Here is a 20,643-nt window from a genome sequence, read left to right on the forward strand (position 1 = left end):
TATCCCATTGCTTGGCAAGATTTTCCTCGCTAATTCACTGTGAAATAGGTTTGATACTTAGACAACTATCTCTTCGGCTCAGTAGCGGGTTCCAGCCATTGTATGCTGTTTTAAGATCGCATCAATTTCAGCCATATCCTCGTCCGTGAGCGCGTCCACGCCGCTCATGTTCTGGATCACCTTGTCGACAGTTGTGCCACCAGGGATGGGAATCACAGTGGGCATCCCAGGCTTGTTGCTCAAAGTACGAACCCAGGCCAAGGCAATCTGGCCCGGTGTAACATTCTTGCCCGTAGCTAGGTTCTTCACCTCCTTGACCAGCTTCAGATTGTGCTGGAAGTTCTCTCCTTGGAAGCGTGGCAAGTGTCGACGGAAGTCTCCCTCTGGAATGTCTTCTGCGGAGGTCAATGAGCCCGTCAGGACGCCACGCCCAAGTGGTGAGTAGGCGACAAGAGGGATGTTGAGCTCTGCACATGTCTTGGCAATATCGTTCTCGAGGGGATCGGTCGACCAGAGAGACAACTCCACCTCGACAGCTGCAATGGGATGAACCTTGTGTCTAGATAGCTAGTTAGTCGCCAATCAAATGGATCCATTCTGACGCAGGCCGATAGAAGGTCGAGAGACGACGTACGCTCTTCGGATAGTTTCCGCGTCCACCTCACTGAGGCCAATGCCACCGATCTTGCCCTCTTGCACGTACTTGGCAAGGACCTCGATCGTATGCTCGACGGGGTAGTTGGGATCCTGGCGTGCGGCTTGGAAGATATCAATGGTCTTCTTGCCATCCAGCACGCGCAGACACTCGTCCACACTCCGACGCAGGTTCTTCTCCGAGCCATCCGGCGCCAACTCGCCCGGTTTCAAGCCGCCTTTGATGCTGAGCACGACCTTGTCCGCATTTTGGGGATACTTGGAGAAGTATTTGTTGAGGAGGTGCAGCGAGTTGTACTCTGGCGTGCCATAGAGTTCGCCCGCATTCCAACAGTTTGCGCCGAGTTCCAGCGTTTTGTTCAAAGTTTCAAAACAGACTTCTTGGCTGGGAGGCTCAGGCTGCCAGGTCATTCCTATGCGGGAACCAAGGTTCAGTCAGTCCCGTCGTGAAAGAACCGCCGTGGGATACCCCAGATAAGCCAACATACTCATGGTGCCATAGCCGATAGGGCCAATTTCTTTGCCAACGAGAGTAGGCATGTTGCAAGCGACTTTAAGTGTGCAAGGACGACAAGGGCGCAAATTGGAAGGTGGTCGAGAGTTTCTTTCGTGGTCGATTGAGGTGACGTGAGTAAGAGACTTTGACCTTACGTTGGTGATCGGTGATCGGTGATCGATGATCGATAATAAGGCCTCTTTTATACCACGAGGTTAAGATGCGCAACTCTCTTGTCAGAGTCGTCAGAGTCGTCAGAGGGCAAGAGTGCGGGTCTTTTATAGATTGCGACGACCTCTGAGAAAGACAGTCGTCGAAGTTCCAAGAGCTCGAGGCTGTCCCCCACTTTGCAGCGATGCCATCATCTGCTGCCCCGAACCCCACCAGACACTTTGCCCGCACCACAACGCCCCAACTCCGGCAGTAACGTTAGTAACTCAGTACTACTACTACTACTGCAGTCACGTGTAGTCTTTGCACACGGATCTCCAGAATGTCCCGCTCTCCCGACTTAACTCCGAAGGGGAATGGTCTCTTGTCCCGTGTCGACTGAACTTCGGTTCCCTCTCGGTTCTCTCCGTGAGACCTACTCCAAGGATGAGCGTCTGATCCCAACCGAAACAATTGGTCTGTATCCAGGTTCAGGGATCGTTCCTAAGCGGAGCCATTCTGACGAGAGATGGAACCGACCTCATCGGTCGGGAACTATTCGGATCTTTGGGGAACTGATCGCGTAGAACGGGCTGGTTCCGTCGAGCTGGAACTGGGGCCCGTCATCGGAGTTAAGACGGAAACCGAACAAGGCTCTTGATCGGCTTGTTCGAGGTCAACATATCCTTCTTTGCTGAAGTGAATTTCAATGAGCCTGACGAGGACAGATACGCCGTCAAAACGGAGGCTGCGATGGTTGAACGCGACCCTTGTGCGTTTGCTGCATGTGACGACTCGAATTGGAGACCTAAGGCCAAGGGCGACAAGTCCTTGTCGAACCCTAGGAAAGAAACGTCGATCCATACATCCATGTATTAGGCGAGATTTCCTATGTCCTCACTGATCTATGACTTATGTGACGAGTCGACGCGCCCACCTGATGAACTAGGTGATATACTCCGAGGATTGCAAGTAGTTGCAGTTGATGAGTCGAGTCCGCATAGCTGGCCACTGCATCCAGGAAAATTCCATAATGAAGCGGTGCCGAAGGTCGCGTCCATGATTTCACGCATATGGAACCAGAACTCGGCGGGTTCAGCTTGATAGCAATACTCGTTGAAGAAGACAGTCGATTCAAAATCAAACCTGCTGAACGATTTCCCGGAATTTACCAAGATCGGATCCATGATGCGCAACAGGTCACGAGACTGCATTCCTTCACGTTACTACGTTACTACTACTAACTATACACCGTTCCCAACATTGAACTTCACTGCCAGCACTCTCATCTCAAAGTCCGAAGGGATCCTTCAGTCCAATTTCATCAGAACTATCCCATGCCTTCCGCAACCGAGCCGCAACCTCCGTCTCCACGGCCGCAAAGATGACCGGTAGGTCCGACGCCTCCAACTTCTTCTCTCCCTGGTAACCCGGACCGATTTGCACATTCTGAATCGGCTTATCGTCTCCATGCTGGACATTCGCCGAGGTGATGAATCCCGCATTTTCAACAACAGGCGCCGGCATCGGCGTTGGACGGGTGTCCTTCTGATCATGCACCCGGGAGTCATCAGTCATGCTGTCCGTGGAGGAAATTGTCGGAGAGGCTGTGCTCGAGGCTGAAGTGGTGGGTGTAGGCGTCAGTGTTGTCCCTGGAGTTGAGCTGATATCGATACTCATGCCCAGCAGGTCGAAGAGGTTGGCGAGGTATGCCTCGGTGTCGGGGATCAGTCGCTATGAAAGGGCGATGATTAGCAGGTCGTGCCCACTATACTGGCTTGGACTGCAAAAACGTCTTCAAGCAGAAAGGTACCGAGTTCTTACCGGGTCGCGAGCCTCTATCGCTGGTGCGAGTTGCGCTCGTTCCGTGATTGCGGGCTGCGCAGGGAATGCATAGACGGGGGAGACAGCCGCAAGTCCCCAAAGACCGATTGTCACCCAGGAGGTATTGCTCAATGTTGACAACAACATTGCGTTCGTGGCGTGAGGCAATTTGATATCGAGAATTGTACTTCTGCTATGATGTCTTGATGGGTTCGCAAGGAGACCAATGCTCGTCATAGAAAAATCATGTCCCAGCCGCCACTGAATGCGCGCGCGCCGGGAATCAAGGCGACTCATATACTTCGTCGGTCGGCGCTGTTGTGGAAAGGTCCCCTCATGAATATTTGAGACCTCGCGTGGAATGAGTCCCCTCTACTTGCGCATGTCATTGTCAGAATTCCACAGCCCAGCCTACAAGCACGCCTCGCGGGCGACCATTCACCGGCACGAACGTTGAGATTCAATTAGGTTTTCTGTACATACTAAGGTAGGAACTTTAACGGAGAAACATCTCCGATTGTCATAAAGTGTCACTCTCTGTGATCCACCCGATGAAGCTTTTATTCGCCTTTGGAGGACGGAGCGCGCAGTCTAGATTGCGGCCACCCCCCGTCATCTAGGGATATTCAAAGATAAGAGAGAGAGCGAAGAATGAAGAACCAGGCATCTTGAGGAATGAAACTCGGCCACATTCCTTGTGCCGTTTTGACTTTTTGACAGGCTCGCTCACGGCTGATCACTCAGGTAAGGGGTAATTTGAGCAAGGGAGGATGCATCTTCAACTATTCACACTCTCGAACTTTGTGCATAGCTTCAGACACGAAGAAAGAGGCAGTATGCTTGACTTTGGGTAGCTATAACGATGTGTCGAACTGTTTGTTCTGGTGGCAGATGTGTAGAATCGGCATTTGACAGTCATTTTTGATCAGTGATAACGAGTTCATTTTGCTAGACCTCACAGTCGTCACATGTCTACACTTCGCGCAGAATCAAGCCCAAATCTATACGCCATCGTTGAATCGGTAGTGATTCATCCATCTCTAGAGCTTTGTCAGCATCTCAGCATCTATAGACAACACTGAGACAATTTCCATACCTTATCGAACGGCTTTGAAGAATCGCAGAAGCGCAGGTCTGTTGCGAGCCGGATCACGTTGTCCGGGTCGAGGTTGAGCGTAGACGCATGAATCTACACCCCGGGGTGGATCATTTCAGCAGCTGTGGCACTGCAAGGGGAAATTGAATCATCCAGAACTTACCATGTGAGGCTTGTGCAGAACTACATCGCCCGCTTCATAAGCCGACACCAACCAGCGCCGGGAATGTTCCTGAGCAAAGGCAGCTGGAGTCTCGGACAGCAGGCCAGTCGCCATCATGTTTGAGTTGAACGCGGACCGTGCTTCTTCATCGGTCATTCCAGACTGCTTCGCTTTGGCAAAGAACTCTTTTTCTATATTAATGCCGATATCGTCGCCTGTCACCACAGCAGTCAGTGATTCATCGAGGGCCGCGCAGGTACAGGTGAGCATCACTCACTATTTTCAAGATAAATCAGCCCACCGCCGCTAATTTTAATGTCACCCATGGGCACCCAGGCCGTCACGCTGGTCGGATCGCCATAGCGTAGGAAAATCTGATCATAGTGAACGCCGATGGGTTTTGAGCCGGGAAGATTATTGCGCAGCAGAGTTCGACGCAAGTTCAGGGTGTCTGCGCCCCAGCCGGTCCACTTTGCAATGAAATCATGCAAGACGGGATGCTTGCAGAATTTCTCTGCATACCAGTTCTGATAGTGTGCATCGAGAGCGAGATCCACAAAGGCCGCGGCCCGTTCGCCGCCCGGTCGTCCATTGCCGTTGGCATGGCCTGCTCCTATGCCGGGATAGTCCTCGTGGGACTTGGCTGGGTCCAAGATTCCGTCTACGGGCTTGCTGCCGGGCTTGAGGATGCCACTGGGCTCCAGGGAAGAGAAGTATGAATCGCGGGCGGCGAGAACGTCCTCGCGAGGGATAATCTGCTTGAGGAAGAGATAGCCATCCTCGTGGTATCGTCTTCTGAGCTCTTCGAGAGGGAGCGCTAAATCGGATGGGCGTAAAAGAGCCGCATTCTCTGAATTGAGAGGTCCGTCGTTGACAGCGATCTGGTCTCCAAGAAGACCGATCATTTTGAGTTCAGTGTATGCTGGCTGGTCGTTGTATTCAGGTACGATACCTGGAAGTTGTCGTTGATGACGAGATGGAGGATTTTGAATGTGGTTGGATATATATCCACAGACGAGAAATTCGAGGATATGATTTAGGTGCCTTTGTTCGTTGAGGTCGGTAGATGCGCGTGAGTCGGGCCTTTGCATGAGTTGTTTAAGACATACATGTCAATCCGATTCGGGGGAGTGACTACCTACTAGACCGATTGTATCTATCTGACGAGGAAGAGATAGGTTCGTCCCCAGATTTCCACGCAAAGGCTCGCGCGTTTGTGGTGCCACCCTCAATATATACCGGGTATGGTTGTTGTTGTTGTTGTTGTTGTTGTTGTTGTTGTTGTTGTTGTTGTTGTTGTTGACGTTGTTGAAGTTGTACCCCCTCGGCTGTCGCCCGCAAAGTATTTATTCCCCAGCTTTGCGGGGAGGACCCGTCTGATGCGGGCTGCAGGTTTGTCTTTTATATTTCCCATTGATCTAGTTGATGATTTGCCCACGTAGCTTTGGCCACCTCAGTTGTACATACATAGTAGCTCGGTTACTTCAAAGGTGGAGTAATTCAACGCGCAAGCATCGAGTGACGAGCTTCGTTGGAGTTCCGTGATAACCACTGAACACGTCAAAACGGTCTTTCGGGTAAATAATGATGCAAAATCGCCCCGCATGTGTCATGAAGTCGGAAAGACTTCCACTCCCGGGATATCTCGTCGGCTAGTGGACACTGGACGTAGCGAGATTCAGCATCCGAGGATGTGAATTGGAAGGATCCTGGCAAGACTGCAGGTCGGCTTGGACTGTTAGCTGAGGCTGGTGATATCGCAATGGCTTTATTGATTTGTTCAAATTACGGATGAAGGATCTAGTTCCTTTGCGTCCCGTCATACCCCGTCCGAGCCGACTGCCTAAGTAGTTATTACAAGCTTACTAGGTAGCCAATCTGACCTGATTTCATTCTTACCTAGAGTTCCACAATGTAGAGCTGGGTGACCTCCGTACTCGAGAGGGTGACAACCATAGTCGGTCACGTGATGATACTGAAATTGAAGTGATAACGTCTTGTTACAGTATGACTACTCGAAGTTCTGACCTAGGGCATAGTAGTCTCGAGTGTCAACCAATACATATCTTTCTTCCCACTCATCATCACAAACGACAGTATGTCACCAGTCTAGGGCAAATAATCGTATTGATATCCCTGAGATCGAGGTGATCGAAAATTGCAGATGCAAATTTTCAAGAAAAATCAATACATACCTAATCTTCAAGTAATCTAGGTGTGGGAGTCACATGCAGAACGAATGACCACTCAAAGAGGCTCATGCGTTTTCAAGGAGAATTGAATCTCCATATTCACAACATCTCTTTCGAGACCGGAGATAGGACGTGAGAAGTTAGTTGGACCAAAGCATAAGGCAAATTGTGACTTCTTGCATTTCCTTGTCGTAAACACCACATGATTAACCGATGTTCCCGGCTTTGTCCAGGGAGAATACCACCGGATTGGAAATCGAAAGCTGAAGTGAGGCTCACGACAGCGATGAAATCGAGACCAGATAGGTGGTAGACGGGATGAAAGATGAGAACACCCACTAAGTCACCAAAATGCGTGCATGAGAGATGATAAAGACGCAACTTATGAGTAATAGGTCAAAAGTTTTGTCGTCGTAGCGTCAAACAGGTATGCAATAAGGCCGAAGGAATCCAAGTTATGGGTGGTCATTCCTCCACTCCCGAATATCCCAAGTGTCGACGTGGTCTCCAATGACTAGCTCCAATGTTGAAAAAGCGATCGATTCGTACATGGTTCTTGCCGCCGCCCTGGCTTTCGCATGCCAAGGCCCTCGGCCTCCCAAGCGGGCATCGTCTCGATTTCGCCATATACCTGCGTCAAGTATTAGTACTCTTTCCCGGTCCAGAGTACTTATGAGATCCTCAGGATTTGTCTCATACAAGTTGCCAGATTCCGTCTGTCTTTGTTCTTCGTACCGAACCAGTACTTCAACAGCCCTCCACTGCTGACCGCCTCTTGATGAGAGTATGCATCTAGGGCATGCAGATGGTCATTGTCCACGCCTGGCTGAAGTTGGGAGCGGAATGACACTACATAGAAGGACTGCTTCTTCCAAGCATGGCCTCCAGCTTTGGCCAGAGCTTTCAAGAATTGGAAAACCTCAGGCCAGTTGAAGAATTCGAGATAATCCCCAGTGGCGTAATCGCTGCGCACCGGTGTGAAGAGTGACAGGGAAAGCGCCAAAAGACGACTCTGCGTGTCAAGTGTGTCGAGATCTAAAAGATGGGGAACGCTGTTGTAGGGAGAAGCCACGAGCCGAGTATCAGGGACAAACTCTTTCGCTGAAAACTCATCATCATCTTGTGACAACTGGAGTTGCCATGACGCAGCGGCATGGAATTTAAGTTGCTCAAACTCGGAGGAGATCTCGGTATGAGGTCGCAGTGACTTGAAGATGGGATGCAAGTTCTTTCCTTTTTGCATTTTGACGGACGCCAAAAGCAGCAGAGCTCGTTGTGATGGGCTGATCGTATCGACAGTCATGATGAGAAAGGTGGCGGCTGTTATAAAGGGCCCGAAGCTCATGCAGAATGGTCAGATGGTGGTAGCGCCGGGCTGGCTGTATTCTTCTTGTTGACGCCGCAGGATAGAAATTTGAAATTACACCCAGCGGCGAGTTATGCGTAGTTGTCGTATTGAGAAAAAGGAGAAAAGCACATAAGCAAATGAAACCTCCGGACCAATCGAACGGATTGAGGCGATTTGCCAAATCAATTGATTCGGTGGCCGAGCAGAGAAGACCGCCTAGAGGAAATACGATGAGAGTCGCAGAGCATTTGGAGAGCTAGGTAGGTAAGGTAGATAGGTAGAATGGCCACATAAGAAAAGTTTTGCATGGTACCTCAATATGGGCCTGTGCATGTAGCGACGGTGAAAGTCATCGGTACCTTAGGTACCTAATCACTACTAGTCCCCCACTTAAAAGCACCTGTACCACTTTCCTCGAAGCTGCGATAGCCGTTGAGCAAATGGTAGGGTCGAAGCACGCCATTTGGACCGAGTGCCACAAGTTGAGCCTCAAAGTTTGGATCCAGAAAGTTTTTGACCGTTTGACGGGAAAACACCTCCGGGTTCCACTGAAATATGTACTCGTTGGTCTTGAGTTGAACTTTACCCTATGTTTTCATTTCTTCATCTCGGAAGAAACAAAGCTCAACTATGGCCCATGTTGTTCGAACCCAGTGCGAACAAGTTATGCCGCAACTCTTAAGATGAAAAGCTTCGAGTCCTACGCAGTGCGCCAGCATATAGGGATCAGCATATGTTCCGCAATCTACGGTCTTCAAAACCCTGTATCGAATGAGAAGATGTCTACTACCCAAAAAGAAGGACCGATGGCGTGCGACTCAGCGCGAAAGTGGAACTCTTCAGCTTATGCATGTGGCACGGATGGATCAGGTGTAAAAAACTTTATTTCAGCCCAGCAGCATACAATTGATGCGTGTGATTGGGAACCAGCGAGGGAACGTTGACTGTTGACTTGTCCACAATTCCACATGCATTGATCGGTCTCAGTTTGGTTGTCTGCGCTGAATCATGTGGTGCTTGACTGTTGTTATGATCGTATGAATACATTGTTATCCGTTCAATGACCAATAGCATACTGCGAGTCAATTGGTATCGAACAAGTGATTGTGAAAATGACTGTAAATCCTGCCATTACGATCGTGCTGAGAACTAGGGTATGGTTTTCCTCCGAACGCCGGTATTTCCTTTAGTGTCCCGTCAATTTTCGCCGAGAGTATGCCAATTTTTATCCGGAGAGGACAATTGTAAAGTTAGTGTAATGGCTTGAAAAAAGTGGTGACTACTATCCGCTGAAAGGCTTCGGCGGGGGTCCCATTTTGCCTTCTCCGGTGTCGACCTTCTTCTTCAGCGGAAGCGCCGGCACCTTGAACCCATCGCGATCTTTCTGAGTGTTGATGCTGCTCTGACTGCCGCCAACTTGAGTAAATGTTCCTGAGTTGAACCAGCGGTCTTCGTCCGCCTTTCGCTTCCGGTTCATCTCGGCCTGGACCTTCGGATCGACAAGTTCCAGGCCCTGTACAGGAGTGAAAGCAATTGTACTAGCAGTACCTGCTGTTGCCGACACCGATCCAACGCCGGACGAGCGTAGACCTTTCGACTGGAGTACACTTGCCGTGCCTCCAGCACCCCCTTGACCAAACCCGCGCAGTGACGAGGCAGTACCGCTGCTGAGGGGAGTAGCGGCACCCCAGCCTTTGTTGTTTTTGCTCAATTTGGCGCGAGTGCGTTGGTCTATCTGCAGAGCGCGAATCCGGCCGTCATTCTGCTGTCCGAGCATACCCAAGCCAATAGTCCCTTCTCCAGTACCATATCCCACTTCTGCTTCCTCCTTGCCGAATGCAAGGCGATTCTGAGCTTTTCGTAGCTCCGTCATTGCGACAGCTTCCTTGGCCTTACGAGCACGACGTCCACCTCGCTTGCGGGAAGGTTTGTCATCTGGCGCGGGTAGTGCTTTAACTCCAGAGTTGGGTGCGGGCTCTGTGAGCTTCTCTATCCGCTTGAAGCACTGTTCCTTGAGCTCCTCGCCTAGGGACCCGTCCTTGTTGTAGTTGGCAACATCTGCACGAGTGGCTAGCACCATTTTTGCAGCCACAATCCGGATAGCCTGTTTCTTCAGATCGTTTGGAACCTCTTGAATGAGCGGTGAATCGTACAGAAAGCCCTTGGAGCGGATTCCAATGTTTGTTGCGAATCCGAGACCTTCTTGCCTCCGCGACCCCTGAGCTCCCAAGTTGCAAGCCGGGATCTTGGCGAGCTCGAGCAGACCACCAGTTTGATTCAGAAACTGCGCAGCTGTATGAGGTCCGATGAGAGCGGTAAGGTTCGGCGCGATAGAGTTCACACGAGACCGGATGCTTTCCGTAAGAGCTGTGCGCTCACGGTCGAGCTTCAAGATCCTTTCGCAAGTATCGAGAACGACTTTAAGCTCGGAGGTGGTCATCTCTCGACCGCGAGTTGTCGTACCTTCCACCGCCACAACCATAAGTGTCGGCCCATCCAGCACAGATTTGAGCGACTCGCCGGTGATGTTATCCGTAGAATTTGAAAGCGCTTTGATGTCATCGAGGGGGCCATTCTTGAGAATTGCGACAGTTTTTGCATATTTGATGGAGTTGGTGACGAGTGTCTCGAGTTCGGGGAACCGAATAGAGTAGTGATCGCGGAGAGCTTTATGCAGTCGTGTTAATTCATCCGCCGTCTCTATTGAAAGATCGAATTCATTCGAAGGCTTGGAGGGTTCATCGTGAGTGGGTTCTTCCACAAGGTCTTGCTGCTCGGTCTCCTCCTCATCTTGAAAATCTTCATCTTCTTCAAAATCACGCAGAAGCTCGTCTGCCGCCGACATGATGAGCGATTCTAGTCTCGATCACACAGACTGCGAGACGAGGAGCGGTAGCCGAGATTTTGTTCACAGCGCCACTGAAGCCTGTCAATGTTCGAAGCGGTAGTGATGTCGGCATTGACCAGATTTCGCCGCGGAAGAGCTGCGCTTAGTCAGTGGGTGAGCTTCACTCATGCCAGGCAGTCCAATTCACACGGGCCGCAGAACCCGCCCGTGACCTCTGGCCAGTCTTGTCCCGCGAGCCGCTAAGAAGATTCGCGGGTGGCGAGATCAACCACAAACGCAGGCCTGCGCAATTTACCCAAGGCTCAAGGCAATCCCAACTGTAGCTCTACTTTAACACACCTCTCTTCGAGCTTTGAACAGGCTGTGGACGCCCCCTTCTCGAAGTGCGCTCGCGGACGGAAGTGTTCCATTGGTCCTGGACCACCACCCTGTGCCTCGTGACCGCACTCGTATTGGAAGCACTCAGCTCAATCATCTCACGGACTGAATCCTCTTTGCAACACAACACCTCTATCAGATTGCGCGAATCAAGTTGTCCAAGATGGAGGCATCACGAGGACCCCCTCGGGTCAAAAACAAGGCGCCGGCGCCTATTCAGATCTCTGCGGAGCAGCTGCTGCGCGAGGCTGTCGATCGACAAGAGCCCGGTCTGCAGGCGCCAACACAACGTTTCGCCGATCTCGAGGAACTGCACGAGTATCAAGGCCGAAAGCGCAAGGAATTTGAGGACTATGTGCGACGGAACCGCATTAACATGAACAATTGGATGCGCTATGCTGCCTGGGAACTGGAACAAAAGGAATTCCGTCGAGCGCGCTCGATCTTTGAGCGAGCTCTGGACGTGGACTCAACGTCTGTGGTGCTCTGGATTCGCTACATCGAAGCCGAAATGAAGACACGCAACATCAACCATGCTCGCAATCTTCTGGACCGCGCTGTGACAATCCTCCCCCGCGTGGACAAGCTCTGGTATAAGTATGTTTACATGGAGGAGACTTTGGGCAATATTCCTGGTACTCGGCAAGTCTTTGAGCGATGGATGTCATGGGAACCTGACGAGGGAGCCTGGGGTGCATACATCAAGCTGGAAAAGCGGTACAATGAATTCGAGCGCGCGCGCGCCATCTTCCAGCGGTTCACCATCGTTCATCCCGAGCCCAGAAACTGGATCAAGTGGGCTCGGTTCGAGGAGGAATACGGCACCAGCGATCTAGTCCGTGAGGTGTACGGTCTCGCTATTGAAACCCTTGGCGAAGATTTCATGGACGAGAAGCTGTTTGTGGCTTATGCGAAGTTCGAAGCAAAGTTGAAGGAATTCGAGCGCGCTCGGGCTATCTACAAGTACGCTTTGGATCGTCTTCCGCGATCAAAGTCGATGACACTTCACAAGGCCTACACTACATTCGAGAAGCAATTCGGTGACCGAGACGGCGTGGAGGATGTTATTTTATCTAAACGTCGTGTCCAATACGAAGAGCAACTGAAGGAAAACCCTCGAAATTACGATATCTGGTTCGATTTTGCTCGACTCGAGGAGACTGCTGGAGATCCTGAACGTGTTCGCGACATCTATGAGCGGGCAATCGCACAAATTCCTCCATCCCAGGAAAAGCGACACTGGCGCCGGTACATCTACCTCTGGATTTTTTACGCCATCTGGGAAGAGATGGAAGCCAAGGATGCGGAACGTGCAAGGCAAATCTACCAAGAGTGTATCGCGCTCATCCCACATAAGAAGTTTACATTTGCCAAGGTCTGGCTCATGAAAGCGCAATTTGAAATCCGGCAGATGGAATTACAAGCCGCCCGAAAGACGCTGGGTCAATCCATCGGCATGTGTCCCAAGGACAAGCTTTTCCGCGGCTACATTGACCTCGAGCGTCAATTATTCGAGTTTGTGCGATGCCGCACCTTGCACGAGAAGCAAATTGAGTGGAATCCATCCAATAGCCAAGCCTGGATTCAGTATGCTGAACTTGAACGGGGGCTGGATGATTTGGAGCGTGCGCGGGCTCTCTATGAGCTTGGCATTGATCAGCCCACGCTGGACATGCCAGAATTAGTCTGGAAGTCTTACATTGACTTTGAGGAGGACGAGGGCGAGTACGACAGAGTTCGCGCCCTGTACGAACGTCTACTCTCCAAGACGGACCACGTCAAAGTATGGATCAACTACGCCAGATTCGAGATCAACATTCCAGAGGACGACGAAGAGGAGGAAGAAGATGAAGAATCCCGGCCAGTCAGCGAGGAGGCGAAGCATCGGGCACGAGCAGTGTTCGAGCGGGCGCACAAGGTCTTCAAAGACAAGGAGCTCAAGGAGGAGGTATGTCGAGTCCCAGCTTCACGGCAGTATACATTCTGTCATTGGAATTGTGAGCTAATTATTTTTTTTCCAGCGCGTCGAATTGCTCAATGCTTGGCGATCATTCGAACATACTCATGGATCCCCCGAGGAGATCGAGAAGATCGAGAAGCAGATGCCGCGCCGGGTCAAGAAGCGCCGCAAGCTGGAAGACGACCGGTACGAGGAATACATGGACTATGTGTTCCCTGCCGACGACAAGTCTGCCGCGAATCTGTCTCGGCTGCTCCAACAAGCGCACCAGTGGAAGCAGCAGCAGGCTTCCTTCTCCGCGTAATCAGAGACCTGATGGATTGGCTTGTTATGTTAGCGTATATATTTTTATCCCTCGTCTACTGATCTGGGTTTCAAAACTTTTGCATATCACTCGCTCCTTATTTTCGTGGCCATCAAGCTTTTGCTTTGTTCAAAGCTTCCGTTTCACTCTCTCACCATCGCCCCACGAGTGAAGTGACAAATGGTAGATATTCGGGTCCGTTCACCTATTTTCAGACCGGTCTCTCCCCGCGTGGCCATATTTTTGCGTTTCATAGTAAGACCCACCGGAATCTTCCACTCCCGACTGGTTCTGTGCACCCATTCCCTTTTTTTAGGGTGGCCAAGTCTAGGTTGACTTCGACTCCGACGGTCATGGAGCCCGAGTGCCTGTGTATCTGATCGGGTTTTCTCCTACTCCTAAGTTCTAGGTTCTAACTACATCAGTAGTCTTACTTGATGGATTCTGGATCGGAATCGTTCCCCAGCCCGTCCACGCCGAATCACTCTGAGACGGCACGATCTGAGCTCAAGCTCCAGCGGCTCACTGACTCCAGTGGGCCAGTTGCGTCTCATGTTGAGCTAAATTTATCTCACGGCTCCAGACGCTTGATATATGCACGTCAGGCGGATTGTAGGTACTAGAGGTAGACGGTTTTCATCCCTTCTGTAGGTGATTTTTGGAAGCCGACATTGTGACGGTAGGGAGGTTCAATCGACCAAATCTGGCTCACTATCTTACCATCTGCATCCATTGCAAGGTTGGATGGTCCAGGTTTCATTGACTTTCGGTTATATACAATCTACCGCATGCGGTTCTCAGCACATTCAAATATACCCAGTCCGGTAGCAGCAGCGACAGTACACAGTTACACGCATACGTACCTCTGCCCGCGAGACTTGATGTGATCGAATTGCTTCTAGTCCGTTCGAGGCGTCGTCCATTGGTTTGCTTTGATCTTCATGTACCATAACAAGTATAGGGACTGGACTACCCAGGGGTTCGACGATCGTCTAGGTACGGGTATATTGCTGAAGCAAAAAGTAGGTAAGGTATAGCTGGACGTTTAGGTCCCGATGACACATACCTAGAGCTCTAGAAATATATATTTCAGCAGTGGTGGACGGGAGGAAGCGCGAATAGAATGCGGGCTGGTGTGCCGCCTCTTAGTAGTTGATAGTTGGTACAGGTATATCAGAACATGTCAACAATGGATAGAAATCTGGATCCCATCCATTCTCAAGATTCCACTCCCGTTCCAGATTATCGACCTACTCAAGTTCATCAGGTAGGAACGTTAGTACACGCCAATCGCCACAGATCTATTGTGATCACCGGTGGCGAACCTATCAAAGTCCGAGGTGGTCTCAGATGATTGGAAAGACCGATCGTCAGCATATACTGTAGGTACTTTACATACATGCAAATGGACAGATGGACATTTCCAGCATCAAAGAGACCCGGACCTACAGTATTGTAGTAAGTGACTATCTTCATCGGGTCAATTGCCCGAGTGCTAAGTAGAACTGCCGTCTCACCGTCTATCCGTCGGCCCGAAGTCAAAGGCTTTTCTCTCCATCCTGGTTAGGCATGGTACCAAACACGGCCGAAAGCTGGAGTGTGCTTGACATGAGTTCTCTTTACAATAGTTGTCACGATCATGATGATAGATCGATTGATTCAGTGCAGCAATGAAGGGACTTTAGAGTGTAGACTACTTGACTGTAGACACTAGACACCGACAGCATTTTCCGGCCCTGATGTCAGGCAAATACAATATCTATTGGTCACCCTGACCGTGGCATCCCCGATCAACAGAGTTTCAGATGCCACTGTTCTGGCACAGACTGCCCATAACCAGATTCGAGAACAAGTCAGGTAGCGGTCGTGAATGAAACTCAAACTGTCTATTTTGGCGCGTCTTCAAATTTCCCATTAGTAGTGTTCACTTGGCAGTGTTCACGGATTTAGACACAAGTCCACATCCCAAGACTGACGCGGGCGCCGAATCGATGTCATGATCTCCTTGACCTCCCGTGGAAAACAGGGTTCAAGGGCTCGACTGAATAATAAGTCCATCTTCAAGTCAAACTGGTCTCGAGCCTCTTTTTCCTCGCTTGCCTTCGGAGGAGCGCTCCCTCGGATCTCCACTACTCCTGGGGTCAGAGGGGAGCCGTGCCGTGCACGAGCCAAGACAAGCGGGATCCAGGGGAGCGGATTTCCAAAATCCAGTCACCATTCTCACCAATACACCATCCCATAGAGTCCATACAGGCATACAGGCATACAGGCTTACTACTCCTTACACAGGATATGAATCGGGAAAGCTCCACCGCGCCAACCACGGCTCGCGACTGGTGAACAAAGTCGGCTCGCCCTGTTTGGTCTCCGTGGTGTCTAGCTTGGGGGTTCCAAATTCAAGATGGGAGTCATGGGACACCCGGGAGCGTGAGGGATTGACGATCCGGATCGAGCTTGAGTGACGACGATTGGCAGTTTGCAGGATTGCATTGTTGAGTGTCGGCGCATCTGGAGAAAGCGTGAGGTCGTTCGTCTGTTGCCATCGAGGGAAAGTTCTCTTATTCCATTCGAAAACGAGAGCTCTTGGTCATCTGATCTTCACGGGGCAAAGGTCCTCCTCGAGGTCTATGCGGACCGCCTTGGACGTGTAGATATGTGCTTGACCCCAAGTCCAGGGTGAGACTCGCCAGTGAAAACGGAGGAAAATACAGGGTGCAATTTGCGCCTGTCCACTGCAAGGTTGCACTACCCTTGCAGGAGGTCTGATTGGTAGACAAGGCCAATCAAAAGTCATCAATCGCTTGCAGCTTGGCGTGGTTAGTTTTGTGAAAATTCCCACTCATCTCGGTGTTCTGTGGGCATTGCGCCCCACAAGAATCAGGGGTGGGATGGGTGGTCGGGTCCAGGAACAGGAAATGGCATCGTGAAACACGATCGCGAGTGCACCGACCGTGGTACCTGCCGACGAGCTGTGGTTTGGATTTCTGAAGGGTCAAGGGTATCCGGCGCGGGCTATTGAGGCAAGTCTGTCGAGTGACAGGATCAAGCTCAAGTTGAGACAGCATCGAGGCGGAGAATTGTAGCATCTCCGTGTGAGATGGTGGCCGTCGACGGAAGGACGGAAAGTGACCGTCTGCCTGAATCATGAACCCGATGAAGGGAGTTGCACGTGCGATAGCGCATGATAACCCGCCCAGAGGACAGAGTCCAGAGTTGGACAGCGTTGGTTCAACACCGTGCTTGCTGATAGGAACAATCAGAACGATGAGAATAGCATCTGCCGACGAGGATGGAATACTCCAAAGGAGAGGATGTTCTGCGTGCGCTCAACAAGACATCAATGATCTCATGGACCTCATGAAGCGATGGCGGCACGAAATTGGGGAGATTTAAAATTAAATCAAACCATCTTCTTCCGTGGTCCCTCACTGGGGGGTTCCTGACGGGCACGGACGCGGGTACCTGAGGTGCTAATCTAATCCTGAGGTCGGCTTAGGGGAGACTCCAAGTTCGAGACAGAAGAGAAAGACAGGGAGAGACGGGGGGGGGGGGGGAACTCATGGCCCGGTTGCAAGGTCGACTGTTTCACTTCCTCCCTCTGTCCTGCCGAGTCCGATTTTCCTTTCGTTCGCTCCCTGCAATTCCCTTCCCTCGAGGATCGGCTGGTTCACTGTCGTTTTTGTTGTCGATATTTGTCTCTCCTTCTTCGTGCTGTGCACGGGTGTACTCGGTAAGTCTTTCGTTCAGCTCGTAGATCGTGGATCCATCCGTAGGCTCATGTCTGGCTGCTGCAGTTCCCTTCTCTGCTGTTCATCGGCAATTACGCTATTCTCGTTCGCTTCGGCTCCCAGTTTCGACCTTCGCTCATTCGCACCGCATCCCTGTTGGATGTGATCATATTCGCAGTTACTTTGTCCAATATACGCCAATCGAACATTTGGGCTTGCCGTTCTCTATCGTCTTCAAATCGCCAAGTATTCACAAGCTAGACAACAGCACACAGACACCTCCCCCTCCCATTCTGGACGACTCCATTTGATGTTCGCCTGATTCGCAATCATTTGACCCTGCTATTAACGCCGTTCGACACTCTGGCGAGTCTGTGAGGTTTCCGTTCGACGCTTTCTACAACGACATGAAATTGGATCTCGACAGACTTCTTCCGTCCTACGTGAAAAGCTTCTTGTCGTAGTCAGCAACTCTGGTTCAACTTATACGTGACGCATCAATTGCAGGCCTGGCTCCGCGATTGTTTCTTTCGTAGCGATCGTTTTCTTACACTCCTTTCTCTGCTCAACAACCCTCGCCATGACCAATTCGAAGCCGCCTTCCGAATTGAAGGACCATTGCTTGGTGGTAGCGGGGCACACCCTTTACGCATACTCGGCAGATGGCTTCTTCTCCAGAGCGCTCGCAGTGAACAGCACATGGACCCCACTAGATTCCGGTGTGGCCGTCTCAGGTGCAGTTTGCGTCAAGGGCGGATATGAGGGCAGTCAAAATGCCGATGAAGCTTTGTATGTGGTTGGCGGGACCACCACAAAATCAGATCAAACATACACAGGCCTTCAGCGCTATTCCTTCCAAGAAGGCAAATGGCAGACGCTGGGCACAGGATCATCCCCTTTGACCGGCCGAACAGGACATGGTGCCGCCTTTATCCCCTCCACTTCCTCAATTATCACTTATGCTGGCACCACAATTCCCGGGTCGGAATCGGCGCTGTCGGCGGACGCATTTCAGATATCAACCAAGACGCCATACACCCCATTAAGTCTGGTCAGTCAGGGAGCCCCAAATCTTCGATACCCCCAGCTGCACTCGTGGAACGCGACCCATCTTGGTATGTTTGGAGGAAATGGCGGCAGCGATAGCATTTGGATGTACAGCGATGGTCCGGGTTGGCAAATCTCGCCTTCAAGTCTTCCGCTCGATGTTTCTCTATCAACACCTCTCAATCTGGTGTCTGGCCCGGGGGACAGCAAGATTGCAGAACTGTTCGACATGCATTCCTCCCCCAATTCTGTCACCAACTACGAGCTCATCACCCCTGAGGGTCAGCCTCAAAGCCCTGCCAAGTCTGTTGGTGCGCCGTCTGTTAAAAGGAGCTCAGATGTCTTCCCACCTTACAATGCGACCTTCGCTCCGGCCCAGACCTGGAAAAACTACGCACTCGCTCAAGGGAACAATGGCATGGTAGTTCTCTCCAATGGCCAGGCCATTGACTCCTTGGCTCTCTATAACCATTCTTCAAATAGCTGGGTCAACTCGACCGAGTTTTTCCAAGGGAAAAGTCTCCAACAACCTCTGACCGGGAGCACTTCATCCTCTTCCATGTCGAAAACGACCCCCACGGCCACTGCAACGATAACACCTCCAGCGATCACGTCTCCTGGTATGACGACAGCGAGTGTCACGCCCAGTTCCACCCCGGCTCCGACGGTAGGTGCAACTGCAGATATGAGTTCTCACGACAGAATCGTAAAGATCGTGGGCGGGACTCTAGGAGGCGCGTGTGCGCTTTGTTTTATTCTTCTCTTCATCCTGTGGCTGCTGAAGCGTGAGCGAACCAAGCGCGAGCAGATTGGACGCCCGCGTGTACAACACGGTTCAAACCGGAAGAGCTTCCAGGATCAAGGAATGCAATCCTTGGCTAGATCTGCGCAACCGATGGGTCGCTCTGACGGCCCAGTCCCTGCATCTGCACACGATTCGTTTGCGATATTTTCGGGCGCCTACGCGCAGTCCCCAAAGACGTCGGCGCCTCCTCAGCTTGGCATCCGCAATGAGACGTCCACCGCACCCCACAAGAGCAATTTCAACTCGAATATCGCGCCAAGCAGCCTTGCGCCATCCACGATATACACTGCGGGCATGAATCGCACGAGCGCGACTTCGGCGGACTTTGATATTCTCCCTGGAGACCGTAACACTGACGACAACTGGGGAAAATATTTCAAGGATACCACGGGTGTTGCAGCCCCAGCCAGTCAGCCAACTCATCGCTCCGTAGCGAGTTCTATCTACACCCAATCCGACTATCGCGGTAGTGCCTGGCCGATGTCGACTCTGAACCCGCTCAACATGAGTTTTCTCGATCAACCAAAACCGTTGGGTCAGGTCTACATGGGTAGTCCCACAACGTTATTTGCATCCTCCACCCACAGTCTCACGATTCCGGAGGGGCAGAGCGCGCGTATCTCCAGTGTCGACTCAATCAGTTTGCATAGTGAGGACGACCCACATGACACCCGTTGGACGGACACGCAAGGCAGTCAGCCAAATCGCCCCCCAAGCAGCGCCTACAGCCAAAGCATGTATTCCCGCTATACGCGGGATCTTCGAAGCGATCCACACGAGATGCCTCCGTTCAAGGGCAGTTCGCGGCCTAATGCTCCCATTCCTGAATTTCCTGATGAGTCACCCGTAGTCGGGCGAGGCAGCAATGTCAATGCCGACATGAGTTGGCTGAATCTACAGACTGGGAAGATATGAGCCCACTACCAGTCACTTATATACTTGCCTTGTGTTCGTCTCCTTTCTTTCGTTCCTTCCACTACTTGCGATATATGCTTGCGAGCCCCTCATTGAATCGCCATTGCAAGCAACACATTCCCTTCCCGTACCATCTTTTAGCCTGGCGTCCTGGCTACCAGTGACTTGAGCTCTTGCATGGCATGATCATTTCATGGCTGCGATTTCTCTGATGATGATCTCTTCCTTGCTCACTCATTCCCTTTGCCTTTGCGTGGCCGTCCCCCTTTGATTATTTGCCTTTTCAAACGCCATACATCGATTCTTCAGCATAGCTCTCTTGCTATGCTTAATGTCTGTCTGTAGTATCCACTCCGAGCACGAGCTTTGGGGTCGGCTTCGTCTCTTTCTTGTTTCTTAATCGGACCTCCTCGTCACGGTTGTTCCTCGACTTTCTGCACGTTGAAACATCGTCCTGTGTGTACTCATGTACTGTACCTATCTATCAAAATCATACCCCAACGCATGGCTAGCATTTTCGTGAAATGTTTCTCTCGATAGTGTAGACGTCCGTTCTCGCCTGGCTTAATGTTGCAGTGTAAGTTTAGGTACCTTACTCTCTGTTAGGTATAGGTACCTATTGTAGAGGGGAATGCTCAAGGCAGTCTGATCTCACCCAGACAGGTCGAGTCATAGAGGAACCAAACCAAAATCACCAGCACGCACGTCCAGAGATCTCCCAGCCCGACCGTACAA

The 20,643-nt window shown here is 51.3% G+C and overlaps 7 protein-coding genes across 7 annotated transcripts; 2 read left to right on the plus strand and 5 right to left on the minus strand.

Moving 5' to 3' along the window:
- Positions 1 to 78: 78 nt before the first annotated feature.
- Positions 79 to 1,194, minus strand: N7539_004201 (aldo/keto reductase family protein; the record flags this gene model as incomplete). The annotated part of the gene is made up of 3 exons (XM_056933803.1): positions 79 to 559; positions 635 to 1,067; positions 1,143 to 1,194. The coding sequence occupies 3 exons, from the start codon at positions 1,192 to 1,194 to the stop codon at positions 79 to 81; spliced, it is 966 nt and encodes a 321-aa protein (XP_056791344.1).
- Positions 1,195 to 2,590: 1,396 nt separating this feature from the next.
- On the minus strand, positions 2,591 to 3,271 carry N7539_004202 (uncharacterized protein; the record flags this gene model as incomplete). The annotated part of the gene is made up of 2 exons (XM_056933804.1): positions 2,591 to 3,034; positions 3,125 to 3,271. 2 exons carry the CDS (start codon positions 3,269 to 3,271, stop codon positions 2,591 to 2,593), a joined length of 591 nt encoding a protein of 196 aa, XP_056791345.1.
- An 854-nt stretch (positions 3,272 to 4,125) lies between these two features.
- Positions 4,126 to 5,288, minus strand: N7539_004203 (uncharacterized protein; the record flags this gene model as incomplete). The annotated part of the gene is made up of 4 exons (XM_056933805.1): positions 4,126 to 4,164; positions 4,221 to 4,313; positions 4,384 to 4,598; positions 4,661 to 5,288. 4 exons carry the CDS (start codon positions 5,286 to 5,288, stop codon positions 4,126 to 4,128), a joined length of 975 nt encoding a protein of 324 aa, XP_056791346.1.
- Positions 5,289 to 7,030: 1,742 nt separating this feature from the next.
- Positions 7,031 to 7,878, minus strand: N7539_004204 (uncharacterized protein; the record flags this gene model as incomplete). The annotated part of the gene is made up of 2 exons (XM_056933806.1): positions 7,031 to 7,206; positions 7,275 to 7,878. The coding sequence occupies 2 exons, from the start codon at positions 7,876 to 7,878 to the stop codon at positions 7,031 to 7,033; spliced, it is 780 nt and encodes a 259-aa protein (XP_056791347.1).
- Positions 7,879 to 9,205: 1,327 nt separating this feature from the next.
- Positions 9,206 to 10,768, minus strand: N7539_004205 (U4/U6-U5 snRNP complex subunit PRP31; the record flags this gene model as incomplete). The annotated part of the gene is made up of 1 exon (XM_056933807.1): positions 9,206 to 10,768. The coding sequence occupies one exon, from the start codon at positions 10,766 to 10,768 to the stop codon at positions 9,206 to 9,208; it is 1,563 nt and encodes a 520-aa protein (XP_056791348.1).
- A 544-nt stretch (positions 10,769 to 11,312) lies between these two features.
- On the plus strand, positions 11,313 to 13,413 carry clf1 (putative cell cycle control protein (Cwf4); the record flags this gene model as incomplete). The annotated part of the gene is made up of 2 exons (XM_056933808.1): positions 11,313 to 13,097; positions 13,171 to 13,413. The coding sequence occupies 2 exons, from the start codon at positions 11,313 to 11,315 to the stop codon at positions 13,411 to 13,413; spliced, it is 2,028 nt and encodes a 675-aa protein (XP_056791349.1).
- A 4,308-nt stretch (positions 13,414 to 17,721) lies between these two features.
- N7539_004207 (uncharacterized protein) lies at positions 17,722 to 19,908 on the plus strand (the record flags this gene model as incomplete). Its single annotated transcript, XM_056933809.1, has 1 exon — positions 17,722 to 19,908. One exon carries the CDS (start codon positions 17,722 to 17,724, stop codon positions 19,906 to 19,908), a length of 2,187 nt encoding a protein of 728 aa, XP_056791350.1.
- Positions 19,909 to 20,643: the final 735 nt, after the last annotated feature.

Source organism: Penicillium diatomitis, assembly GCF_028827545.1.
Source record: "Penicillium diatomitis strain IBT 30728 chromosome Unknown utg000004l_segment0_segment0, whole genome shotgun sequence".
Lineage (NCBI taxonomy): Eukaryota > Fungi > Ascomycota > Eurotiomycetes > Eurotiales > Aspergillaceae > Penicillium > Penicillium diatomitis.